Source organism: Panthera tigris, chromosome B4 (genome assembly GCF_018350195.1).
Source record: "Panthera tigris isolate Pti1 chromosome B4, P.tigris_Pti1_mat1.1, whole genome shotgun sequence".
NCBI classification, from domain to species: domain Eukaryota; kingdom Metazoa; phylum Chordata; class Mammalia; order Carnivora; family Felidae; genus Panthera; species Panthera tigris.
The window spans coordinates 25726290-25740317 of NC_056666.1; the positions used below are offsets into that span (position 1 = coordinate 25726290).

Here is a 14028-nt window from a genome sequence, read left to right on the forward strand (position 1 = left end):
TACCCTTGATATGATAGCAATGGCACTTAAATCAGACAAATTCTAACAGAGGGGAATTCTATAGCATACCTGACTAGAACTCCTAAGAACTGTCAGGGTCACCAAAGACAAAAAAAAAAAAAAAAAAAAAAAAAAAGTCTGAGAAACCCTCATAGCCAAGAGGAGCCGAATGAGACCATGACAATCAAATGTGATGGGAGATCCTGGAGCAAAAACAAACAAACAAACAAACAAACAAACAAAAGACATTAGGGGAAAACAAAGAAAATCTGAATCAAGTATAGATTTTAGTTAATAATAGGGTTTCAATATTGATTCACTAATTGAAGTGAACGTGCCAAACTAAGGTAAGATGTTAATCAGGGAAACAAGGTATAAGGTATACTGGAACTCTCAGTGTTATCTTCATAATCTCTCTGCAAATCTAAAAAATAAAGTCCATGGGGCGCCTGGGTGGCTCAGTCGGTTGAGCGTCCGACTTCGGCTCAGGTCATGATCTCACGGTCCGTGAGTTCGAGCCCCGCGTCGGGCTCTGTGCTGACAGCTCGGAGCCTGGAGCCTGCTTCGGATTCTGTGTCTCCCTCTCTCTCTGACCCTCCCCCATTCATGCTCTGTCTCTCTCTGTCTCAAAAATAAATAAACGTTAAAAAAAAAAAATTAAAAAAATAAATAAATAAAAAATAAAGTCCATTGAAATTTAAAAAAAAAAAAAAAAACAAGAAAGAAAATCCAGAACATATATTGGTGAACAATGGAGGGGATATTACAAATTTATGTCAAAAGAATGGACTACTGAATAAGTTATTTGGGGACTACTGGTTGTTCATGTGGGAAATAAAATTAGACAATTATTATTTCACTCCACATATAAATTACAGTTGGACTAAAATTCCAAATGTATACAAACTGTGTTAATTATTGGAAAAAAAATCTTAGAGAATATCTTCATGACCTTGCAGTAGGTAGGAAAGCACAAGAAAAAAAAAAAAAGCATTAACCATACAGAAAAGATTGATATGCCCACATAAAAATTTTCAACTTCAATAAAAGAAATACTATTTAAGAAAAAAAGGACAAATGGCTGACCAGAAAAAATGGCATTCAACCTAGAATGTCCCATAATATACAAAATACAAATAAAAGAAATTCTGTAAAAACATGGTAACCGATAGAAAAAACGGGAAAGGATGTGAATTGACAAATCAGAGGAATAAATGGCCATTAAACGAATGGAAATCTGCTCAATATCAGGAGTAATGCACATTCAACACTTAAGATACCATGTTTTGTCCATCAAATGGGCAAAAATTATCAAGGCTTATGATATCGAAGCTCGACAAGAATATGGGGGAAAGAATCCCCAATGTACTGTCCATGGGATCATTAAGTGCCTTAACCACTCGAGGACAATTTGATAACATCCATTAAATACTCACATCTTTTTTCCCAAAATATTATAAAAGAAGCAAAACCAGGGTTTTCATCAACAGAAGTATGGCTCATTACACTGTGATACTACAGAAAAGTATGCCTTAGTTTAAAAGAATGAGGTAGATACATAAATGGTTGTATAGATAGATAGGTCATATATATATATATATATATATATATATATATATTTATATACACACACGTATACACACACACACGTATACACACACACACGTATACACACACACACGTATACACACACACGTATACACACACACGTATATATATACACACACGTATATATATACACACACGTATATACATATATACGTGTGTGTATATGTATACATCATATACGTATATATATATACACACACACATACGTGTATGTATACATACATGTATACATACACGTATATATACACACGTATGTATACATATACAAACACACACACCCACCCTGTGGAATTCCAGCTCTGAGATCTTACTTGATATAGGAAAAAAGGTTCTAGAACAATCCACAGAGAACAGAATCTGATTAAAAAAGGAACAAAGACATAAAACAACACACTTATGTACATCCGTGTGTAAGTGTTTAATGTATACAACATTCTTGAAGGATACTCATCAAATGAGAAAGAAAATGAGACTGGGGCAGAGAATGGGTGGGTAATTAAGAATTCCTTTCTTTTTTTAACTATGCATCTTTGACAACGACGATGTTTTTATATATTACCTGTGTAATTGCATTTTTTCCCCTTGGTGAAATCAGTAGAAAGGGGGAGAGGGAGAAGTGGTATAAGCTTTACACTGAAAGTATAGTCCCACACGAGGACTATGTGCTTCAGGGGCCACTGGGAGCCACTCCCCTGCCACCCGAGCTTCTGCCTCTGCCCTTCGGTTACGCTCTCTAGCTCTGTACCCAGGAGAGGACGTTGCTAAGCAACCCTGCTTAGGGTAAAAATGACCCCTGACTGGCAAACCGCATCTGGTCTGCAAGGGACTAGAAGGGAACCATAAGCATCTGATGTGTGCACCATACTTTGGAACTTCCCTGAATGCAGTGACTCTTGGAGCAGGTCTTCTCTGCTGGACTCAAGCCTTGTTGGGCATACAGGTCAAAAAATATCACAAAGCCAGGTGTGAATGACACAGGCACTTTAGATCCGCATCAAGGGAGCCAGCTACGTGTGGAAAAGTCCTTTTTAAATTCTGAATAGCCTCTGCTATTTTCATGACTGACCCTTCAACTGCCCCATAAACTATAAATACTCCATTTTAATCATTCCTTAAGAAAGATGTAAGCAACAATATTTTGCATTCAATTAAACTAAGGCATTTTTGGCGAACAGCAAGGCATGAAACTTATTCATTACATAACTGTAGTAAATTTATGGCTCAAATAAATTTTATCTATAATTTCCCAAACCACTATGGAAAGTTAAATCATTCATTTTATATAGTAGAACACAATGTGGGACTTTATAAAAACTAAAACGAAGAAAAAAATTTTTCCAAAGGAGCTGGCTTCCAAGTTAATGTCTTGAGAAAAAAAGATTTTCAGGTATTTAAACATCAAAATTACTTCCTCAGAAAAACTAACCCTCAGTGTAAATTACAGTGGAAAAAAATCATTACTGATGGATAAAGATGAGACAAAACTTGCCAAAGCGTTAGGATGGATATGCTTGAAATAGCAAGAATGGTATTTCCAAATTTGTGATTCAGCTTTGTGAAAATCATGGTACCAGTAACTGCCCACACTGAGACCACTATCTCAGCTGCTTACGGATGGAACCAAATTCAGTACGGTCAGTGCAACACGAGACGTTCTTTTTAGTCACATACCATGCCATTTCTTTTGAGAGGTCTTAAAAGTACAAGGCATAGCTCCCCCACCCCACTCACATTCTGTTTTAACAGTTCTGGGGGGCACCTGCGTGGCTCAGTCCATTAAGCGTCCGACTCTTAATTTCGGCTCAGGTCATGATCCCCGAGTCTTGGGATTGGCCATGCAGCCTGCTTAAAATACTCTCTCCCTCTCCCCCCAAAAAAAAAGTTCTGGGAAGGGTTCATGAATCTACATTTTTAACAAGTGCTGATTCTCAGACCTATAAATACAGAGAACAAACTGATGGTTTCCAGAGGGGAAGTGGGTAGAGGGTGGGCAAAATGGACGAAGGGTAGTGGAGACACAGGCTTCTAGTTAAGGAATGAGTAAGTCACGGGAATAAAAGACACCGCATAGGAATATAGTCAATGATACTACATGGTGTCACTGTATGGTGACAGATGGTAGCTATACTTGTAGTCAGTGGACACAGCTTAACATATAGAGAAGCTGAATCACTGTATTGTAAAGCTGGAACTAATGTAACATTGTATGTCAAGCATACTCTGAAAACTTTTTTAAATTAAAACCAAAGAGTGCTGATTCCGGGGAACCTCAGAACAGGACCTCAAAGGGGCACTGACCTCCTTCACCCGCCTCCTGAAACAGGTCGGAAGGAAGAGGACTTTACACATACATGTGGTTTTTTTCTTTCTTGGAACTCTTTATTCTAAGTAGCACTGAATCTTACAACGGATAGTAAGGTGAAATATGCTTGTTTTAACTGAATCCCTTAATGACATATCAACTTCAGGATAGTTGGTTCCCACCCCCTACCCCCTCCGGTGACAGGAAGAAAGAAAATGCAAGAATGGGGTAGGGACAATATTGTATTTCTTAAAGGAAAACAGTGCCAGGTCTGAAGGTTATTAAACCTGAGTGAAGAGTACCAGGAGTATCATGGGATTTGCCATACTTTATTGCATGCTTAAAATATTCGCTTGTTTTTTTAAAGAAATTTAAATGCATGGCATTATCACAAAGGGGAAGACCATATAAGAGCATCAGCACAAGCCATCGCTACCAGGAGAAAGCAGTGTTCAGTCAACGTCCTCTGACGACGTTTACCTTGGAAGGAGGCATCCTAGTTGCTTTTGTGCCCCTCTTGCTGGTTACGGAAAAACAGGCATGATCTGTTCGCACTTACTGAAAGCAATGCTGTTTTTCACTGCGAACAAGAAAATGCAAGGACGGAAGGAAAACCGCCCCTCTTGGTCCACATACCTGTGTCACTACCGGATCCTGTTGACAACGCCGGCATGATGCAAGCCGCAGGCTGGGACAACGCACACCAAACGCTCTCCACTTAGAAAGCCACAGGGGAGTCCAGGTCCGTGGCCAACAGCCACGCTGTCGACCAAGATTTATCGTGCAGGCCGTTTCTAAAAAGAGAAGAAACGCTTTAAAAATAAAAATAATAATAATAATAATAGGGGAGACTACCAAACTGCGACATTCTGCAACTAACTCAAAATTCTTATTCCAACACACTTACCAGAAAGATCAGATCTTCCAAAGTTTACACGTCTCCGCTACGTGTAAATATTAAGTGCGGGAGTTTTTTATCTTGATGGGAGGTTTCTAATTAAAACCGCTAAAGTTCCTCATACATGTATCAAGGCTTCCTTAAAGATTTTCACAGTTGGAGTGCTGAATGCACAGACTGAGAACTTAAAGATTTTTACGCCAATGCTATCCTAAAATCCTTTGCCTCTATTATTGCGATCCCACGCTATCTTCCTAATGCAGAACAGAGACTCTATAGACTGTCAACAACTTACAAGTAATTGTAATTTTTTCAACAGCTCGTCCTAATAAGACAACTGCAGAGTTCTCTGCCTGAAAGCTGCGAAATCACCCTGAAAAACTACTAGAATTGACGATGTTAGAGATTCACAGAAGTGTTAGTAATCTCAACGAAACCTACCAATCGGAGCTAACGTATGAAAGTAAATTCTTTTAGTAAAAACTAAGCTTTGATGCACCTTTGAAAAATATCCATTTTTTTTCAAAAGCTGTTTTCACCAAGGTTTATCCTGAAATAATTAGCAAAGCACTATTGAATAGCAGCTAAAGAGCAAGGACTCCAGAGTTTGACTTGACCTTTCATTCAGCTGAGTCTGTGATCTTGGACAAGTTATTGAATCTTATTGTGCCCTAATTTCCTTACATACAAACGGAGAGAACAGCACTTCAGGACTGTTTGATAATTATACACGCTAAGGCTCGCAACACAGCATCTGGCACATAACAAGCAAACAAGAAACGCTGGCCGTTATAACTGGAGTTGTTTAGCTCAAGCAGTAAGATTATAAAATGCAAACATAAAAGAAAGTAGCAAGATTAAAATTTACGTTGGCCTGACACCCGGGAGAAGGCCATGTGGTTTAAATTTAGACCGCGGCTGCCTAATCACGGAAAAATACACTACATTTACACTTTTTAGAAATCAGAAGACCCACACAATGCGTTTAGGTCCATTTTTTAGTGCATTTTCCCCAGTTCTCTATAAAGCAAAGTCAGTAATTTAAAAGCATATTTTAACATATATTAACAAGAAAAACAGATATTGTAAACACTCGAAAAACTGGCTCACTTCAATTCATAAAGCCTTTAAGTTGCTGATTCATATTACAGAGTAAGGAAAAATGAACTTGCCAAACTTCACTTGAAAAATTCCAAACTGTAAAATTCTATTAAGACCTTCTAAATTAGCTATTTAATTATCAAAGTGAACTTTAGTATGAAAAAACTCACCAGACTCTCTTGAACCAGACTATCTGTTGGAACGGCCTGCATTTTGTTTCGTATTACGAAGGCTGGCAAAGTTAAAATATGCAGACGTATCCATACAGAGAAGACTATTAATTAAAAGTGTAAGAGCAGTTATTTTCAATACCAAATGAAAATATAAATCACTAAGCTAAAAATAAGAGAAAAAGACTTAAGTGTCACTAACACCCACCCATGAGGCTGTTTTCCCCAATAATTTTAAAACGTAACTCTGCTTTTGCTTTCATAAATGATTCTAAACAATCAGGATTAAAATTCAGCTACATACAAGTGTTGGTTAATTGGAACTCAAAGAAAAAAAAACAAAAACCAGACCATAATTTCAAGAAAGCATTCAATAAGACTTCTCTGTTTTGCTGGGAAAAAAGGAGGAAACGGCTGAAGTTTGGAAAGTGTAGGCACACACCTTTCTCCCATTAAGGCAATATGTACACGTATGTGGGTAGACAGCTATCACATGTGTGTGTAGATAACTTAAGCTCTTTATGCCATAAGTCATAATTTCAATAGTACAGATTGTTTAACTATAGAAATATATATACACAGTTTATACCCTGTAAACTACCACTTTCCTCACACCTTAGAGAACTTACAATGCTTCACTTTTATAAATCGCCAACACTGTATAATAAGTGATCTTCTGCTTATAGCAAACATTCTAGGATACTAAGACAACCTCACATTCCCACATCAAAACACCCTTCTGAGTTGATGCTGCTGGACATATAAGGCCACTTATGAAAGGCCTTAGCATTTCGCATTTTTTATTTCATAATGAACACTTGCGGTTAAATTTTTCCAAAGCCGTATCACCTAAGAAATATACGCTACAAAGTAATTATCTTCTCAGAACATATGTAAGTGTATTAATAAAAAATAAATGGCTTGATAAAATCCCAACCAGTAAAATGCTTACTATTTTGTGGAATGAAGCAGAGTTGCTGGGTTTAACTTTCAAACTGAGCTCAATTTTTCTAGTAATCATGTTATTTTCTTTGGCTAAATTTATTGAAAATACTTTGGAATTTGTCAGAACCCAGTCATAATTATTACTGACTGTTGTATGGAATCGATTTACTACAACACAAAAATACCAGCTGTTACAGTATGTCCTGAGAGGGATTACCGAATATTCTTAAATTGAAGTTCAATCCATCTTTCCATAAAAGAGAGAGAGACCCAAACGCCAGGAACCTAACAGCGGTATCAAGTGCACCTGAAGCATTTACAATACCCAATAGAACTATTACAACCCTCCTTTAAAAAGGCTTATTTTTGAAATTTCATTATTCCAGTTGTACCTTGCTTCTATATATCACACAGTATCAGGTTCTTCTGGCATCGATCATGTGGAAACAGTGAAATACGTGAAGGTCTATGAGCTTACAATGTTCAATTTCTACTGGCCCCGGGTAACCCTTAGGGCTCCCGTAGCACTCGTGACACCTAATGGTCGACCGTGGAAGTGCAAGTGTTTGTCGCTGAAAGGTTTTTTTTTTGTTTTCTTTCTTTCTTTTTTTTTTTTTTTTTTTCTTTTTTGGAGTTTTCAGTAAAGCAAGAATGGTCTTAATTGTACCTAGCGAAATAGTCACCTGCAAAAATTTTCATTAATATTCATATACACACTATTAGAGAAATACACACTCCTCCTGTATGCCTCTTCCTCTCTATATAACACGTCACTTCGGACACCAAGCGTCGTTTCCCACACATCAGGCAATTCTGCAACACGAGCTGAGCGTCCTACAGTTTAATTCAATTCTGACACTACCTACCTGGAGACAGCATCAGATCCCACAGGTTAAGGGCACCGTCCCACAAGACTGCCGCTACTCGCACCCCTCCCCCCATGCCCCAGCGTCAATCCCAATTCAGGCCGCCACCTGTGCTTCCGATGGATGAACTATAGACCGGAAGTTCCCGTGAACCCCTGCTTGGTTTTTATTCATTTGTGAGAGCCACCACTCAAAAACCTTTACTGACTAGATCACTGGTTTATTATGAAAGGGTACAACTCAGGAACAGCCAGATGGAGGGGACGCAAAGGGCAAGGTGTGTGCGAAGGAGAACGGAGCCTCCATGCCTTCTCCCTCTTAGGGTGCACCGACTCCCGGCGGGGTTTTTATGGAGACTTCATTTTATAGGCATGGTTGATTCAATCGGCCAGGCCCCTAGCCCTCCTCGCATCTCCAGAGGTGGGACTGCCGGGTTCCAACTCGCTAACCTACTCGAGGCTGGTCAGCTGGCAACCTGCCCCCATTCTCAGGAGCTTCCCTCGCACAAGTCACAGCATTACCATGATCTCAGGTGTGTCTGAAAGGGGCGTGTCATCACTGACAAGATACGTTTATCACTCTTACCACCTGGGTTTAATTCCAAGGGTTTTTAGGAGCTCTGTGTGAAAACCAAATACACATTTCTTACTATAAATCACCATACTACACTTACCCGCGAAGTTTTTAGGCAGATGAGCAAGAAATCAAGCAGTGGACCTAGTTTCCAAACACATTTCCTCTCAATGGGGCGGACTATTCAAGAACATGAAAACTTCTAATTAACTGTCATCGTAAATAATTAATCATAGTAATATGCTGCCATTGCTGGAGATTGCAACTGTACCCAGTCGTCCAGTAACTTCACCAGTTACAAATATTCCAAGTTGCACTTCCAAAATCTGAGAGAGCAATAAAATAGCACAGAGTAAACTTCTTCTAAAAAAAAAAAAAAAAAAAAAAAAATTTACATTGATGATTTTTTTTAGACGCTCCATCTGAAAGATTTACTAGTTATATTGGCCAGTACAAGCAGCCAACTGGTATCTGTTAACATTATTCAAAACCTCCTGAGTTAGAACTAAGAAAGGAGGCAACGTGTAGCTTAGTGGCATAGATCTGTTTATGTAAAATGGTATTTATGCCGTTCATACCAACTGTTCTCCGCGTGTGGTCTGCAGACCCCCAGCGGTCTCCAGGACCCTCTCAGAGGCCAAATGTTCAGTAGGTCAAATTATTTTCATAGCAATTCTGAGATGCCATTTGCCTTTTGTGCTCCATGCCCATCTTCACTGACAGCGAAAAGGAACGGTGGGCAATTCCACTGGCACCGAACTGAAACTGCCCATCCTTGTGCTCTTCAGTGCCAAGCACGTTCGTGAAAAAGGAAGAAAACAAAGACGGGGGGGGGGGGGGGTTCATTCTAGAATGCTCTTAATAAAGTAAAGAGTTCTTAATTAAATCACTAAATAATTGCCTCTTCAGTATCCATCTTTTTAACGTTCTGTGACGAAATGAGAAGTATGCAGAAAGCGAAGCTGACTTAAAATGAAGTCATGTCTGTCTCAAAGAAAAACACCTGTGCGATGCTTTTTAGTAAACTATGCTAGCCGTGTTTTTCATGAGAAACCATTTGCATTTGGAAGGACAACTGAAAGGCAAATTATTCAGCTAGTCCCCTTGATCAGGCTCGAGTAGTTGCTAAATATTGTCCGGCAAATGAATGAAGGGAGTCTGGGACTCAAGAAAAATTGACGGTGTGTGTTGCTAATGATAAAACATAAGCTTGCGAGCAATAAAAGTACAATTTTTCTTAATTTGAGAGAGAGTATGCACATGTACGTGAACAGGGGAGGGGCAGAGGGAGAGAATCTAGTGTTTATTTTAATGTGTATTTAATTTTTTTAATGTTTATTTTGAGACAGAGACAAGAGTGCACTTGAGCAGGGGAGGGGCAGAGAGGGGGGTGGAGAGAGGGAGGGAGGGGGAGGGGGAGGGGGAGGGGGAGGGGGAGGGGGAGGGGGAGGGGGAGGGGGAGGGGGAGGGGGAGGGGGAGGGGGAGGGGGAGGGGGAGGGGGAGGGGGAGGGGGAGAGGGAGAGGGAGAGGGAGAGGGAGAGGGAGAGGGAGAGGGAGAGGGAGAGGGAGAGGGAGAGGGAGAGGGAGAGGGAGAGGGAGAGGGAGAGGGAGAGGGAGAGGGAGAGGGAGAGGGAGAGGGAGAGGGAGAGGGAGAGAATGAATCCCAAGCAGGCTCCACACTATCAGCACATAGCCTGTTGTGGGGCTCGATCTCACAAACTGTGAAATTGTGACCAGAGCTGAAATCCAGAGTCGGACACTTAACTGACTGAGCCATCCATGTGTCCTGAGAGAGAATGAATCTTAAGCAGGCTCCATGCTCACTGCAGAGTCTGACATGGGGCTTGATCCCACAACCTCGGGATCATGACCTGAGGTGGAAATCAAGAGTCCGACACTCAACCTCCTGAACCACCCAGGTACCCCCCAAAATAGGATTTTATAAAACTTGGTTCCACTATAGGCTGTCCTGTCCTCACTTTGCAAGGTACCAAGTTCACTGACAAATGCAAACATGCTACAACCCAGCCCCCATTTTGCATAGTTCCAGTAGCTCCCCAATACCCAAAGGCTCTTCTGAGATCAGTGGTGATATTGACAAATGTGATCTTTTTTCATGTTTATTATTTTTGAGAGAGAGAGAGAGAGAGAGAGAGAGAGAGAGAGAGAGAGAGAGAGAGACACGGCAAGCGAGAGCGAGCATGAACGGGGAGGGGCAGAGAGAGATGGAGACACAGAATCCAAAGCAGGCTCCAGGCTCTGAGCTGTAAGCCCAGAGGCTGACATGGGGCTGGAACTCACGGACCACGAGATCATGACCTGAAGTCGGATACTTAACCGACTGAGCCACCCAGGCACCCCAACAAATGTGATTTTTTAAATCATGTCTACATGTGGATTGTGAACGAGTAGTTTTGAAAATATCAATACGTGGTATTAGAAACTCATGCATGAATAGAAGATTCATTCAAAGTGCAACTGCGACAGGGCAATGGATTTCAAAAGTTCCAATATGATGAGCTTATTCATATATTTTCAGATTCCACGTTGAAACTCCTTTTAATAAACAACCAGGCAATGAGTTTTGGGGTTGTACCATAGAATCTCCACAATTCACTGAACAGGCTATTAAAATACTCTCCCTTTTCCATCTGCAGATCTGTGTGATTTTTTTTTTCATATCTTTCAACCAAAATACACAGCAACAAATTAAGAAATACACAGGTATGGAAATAATAGTCTATTAATCCAGGTACCAGAGAAATTCCCAACTTACTAATGTTTTCCCTTTTGGGAAGCAAGTTATTTTTCATAAAAATGTTATTATGTTAACACATAACAAGTTTAATATTGCTATTTTTTTTTAAGATTTTAAGTAATCTCTACACCCAATGTGGGACTTGAACTCACAACCCTGAGACCAAGAGTCACATGCTCTACTGACTGAGCCAGCCAGGCACCCCTAATATTTATTTTTAAATGAACTGAAATAATTTTTTACTCAGATTTAATATCCAATATGGTAAACAGCACATAATGCACATAAATAAAATTCTTTGAAGTCTTTAATAATTTTTAAGAGTGTAAAAAGGTCCAGGGGTGCCTAGGTGGCTCGGTTGGTTGAGCGTCTGACTCTTCATTTTGGCTCAGGTTATGATCCCAGGGTCGTGGGATCAAGCCCCACACTGGGCTCTGTGCTGAGCGTGAAGCCGGCTTGGGATTCTCTCTCTCTCTCCCCCTCTCTCCACCGTCTGCCCCTCTCTCCAGCTCATGCTCTCTCTAAACATAAAAACAAATTTTCAAAAAGAGTGTAAAAAGTTCACGGACCCTAAAAGTTGAGAACTGCTAATCTATGCCAGTGATAAGCAAACATTTCCTGCAAAAGGCAGACAGTGAATATTTTAGCCTTTGTGGTCCCTATAGTGTTGGTCTCAACATAGACAACACATAAATGAGTTTGGTATGACTTTGTTCCTGTGGTATTTTATTTCCAGAAACAGAGAGGGGCTGAGTTTGCTGACCATTATTCTATATCATGACACCCTAATCTGCTAGTGACTTGAAGATCTAAAATTAGCATGCTTTCCAGTAACATTTTTTTTGGTAATTATTTAAATATTCAAAGGAAATGAGTTTTTTAAAACCACTTCCATTGTTTAATGCAGAAATGCATGCAAAATAACAGATACAGATTTGCAAACTAGACCGTTCCTAATCATACACAAAATCATATCTGAATTTCATCTATTCCAAGAATATTATAATCTGTCCGTACACATAGAAAATTAAGACTCATTTAAAACTGGCAACCTGTTAGGGTGCTCTACATTAAAAAAAATATGTTTTTTATGATCAAACACACACAAAAAATTCTAGCTCCAGGTAAAGGGAAAAAATATGAAAAATTAAAAACACCCTCCATTTTACAAACTCAAGAGGGTTCCATTGTTATATGACACAAGCTTCATATTACTTCCTTTCCATAAATACCTAAGCAACAGAAAAAGTAGAATCCCACTGAAAGAATCCTGTAAAACTTTAGACTGAAAAGAGGAGAAATGCTGCTTTAGAATCCCCAGGCCAAGACACCAGGTTGTAAGGCCACCAGGAAAGTCTACAAGGAGCACTGGCCCCGCTCGCCCAAAAGGGGCATTAAGCACATGGCAGAGCTGACCCTGGTCAGGGGTCTTGGAGAGAAGGCACACACTGTCACACTCAATTCCTGCCCCCTCCCCCCCACCGGAAGTACAGGTGTAATGCATGAACTGACACTCACAAGCGATGAGCTCCTTCCAGACTCTGCAAACCATCTACAGCAAATTAGTGCATCACAAGCCCAGTGTTTTCCCTCAGATCTTTCTCAAGTAAAACCGGCAGCATTTCTAGAGCTGTGCACATCCCCCACCTCTCACAATGGGACGCTTTTTTTTTTGGACGACGGCTTTTTTTCATTATGTTTATGCCCTACCATCCACCGCTAAAGAATCATGGATAGTTTTCAAGAGTATACCATGAACCATAAATGACCCACTTTTTTTTTTTTTCTGTGTTTTAGCACTTTCCTCTAATGGTCAGGGCAGGGGAGAATGATAACTTCCTATTTTCCTTGACCAATTCTCAATTCCAGAGCCATCCCAGCATTCCACCTGTTTTCTCTTAAGTCTTCTCTATGGGAAAAAAACCAATCTTGTAGTTGTTTTCGATAATTAAGATACATCAGTATAATTTTCTGTTTTTCTCAGGCTTAAATCACCTGACTACATTCCTTTAAGGAAGGAAGCCATACCATCATGTGTCCTTAAAAACTGAAGCAGGGGACCTGGGTGGCTCAGTTGGTGAAGCATCCGACTTCAGCTCAGGTCGTGATCTCACACTTTGTGATTTCAAACCCTACATCGGGCTGTGCTGATGGCTTGGAGCCTGGAACCTGCTTCGGTTTCTGTGTCTCCCTCTCTCCCTGCCCCTCCTCCACTCACACTTTGTCTCTCTCTCTCTCAAAAATAAACATTAAATAAAAGACTGCATAATGAACCTTATTCAGAAGTACTTCTATACGTGACTGGTTCCATTTCTCCATGAACTCCCTCTCCCTGCAAGGTCAGAATAACCCCATGAGTTTACTTATAGGGAGGAAAGCACCACCTAATGAGAGCACAGAGTTTGAAATGAGACAGACCTGCTCTGCCATACTGACTCCTGGTCTTGGCCAGACTATTTAACGAAATGAGATTAAATGCAATGACATCTGTAAAACACCTGACAGCAGCCAATCAACGGATGACAGCTTTATTAACACTTTCGACTTCATCTATTTCTCATTTCCTCTAATCTACCAAACTTTTAAAGGTCCTATAATAAAAAGAATACAGGCTTTGGTGAGAGACCGGTCTCTTGATTCTACCATGTACTATATGCACAGCTTACAAGGTATGAGATCTTGGGAAACCAGTAAAATACCAATTTAAGTTACATATATGTTTGTATATAAGCATATATAAAGTATAACTATATATATGTATATATATAGTGACATTAAGTGCATACAACTTCCCAGACATTAGATT

General features: G+C 40.0%; 1 protein-coding gene across 5 annotated transcripts in view; it reads right to left on the minus strand.

Moving 5' to 3' along the window:
* Positions 1–14028, minus strand: part of MPP7 (membrane palmitoylated protein 7) — a 277391-nt gene that overhangs the window by 204145 nt on the left and 59218 nt on the right. For 4 of the 5 annotated variants that reach the window (XM_007092740.3, XM_042991295.1, XM_042991298.1 and 1 more), the window contains exon 2: positions 4547–4704. In XM_007092740.3, coding sequence (XP_007092802.1) covers positions 4547–4583 — 37 coding nt within the window. In that variant the 5' untranslated portion in view covers positions 4584–4704. Of the gene's footprint in view, positions 1–4546; positions 4705–7416; positions 7525–14028 lie in introns of those variants that run through there. The other variant, XM_042991297.1, reaches the window with a different exon arrangement.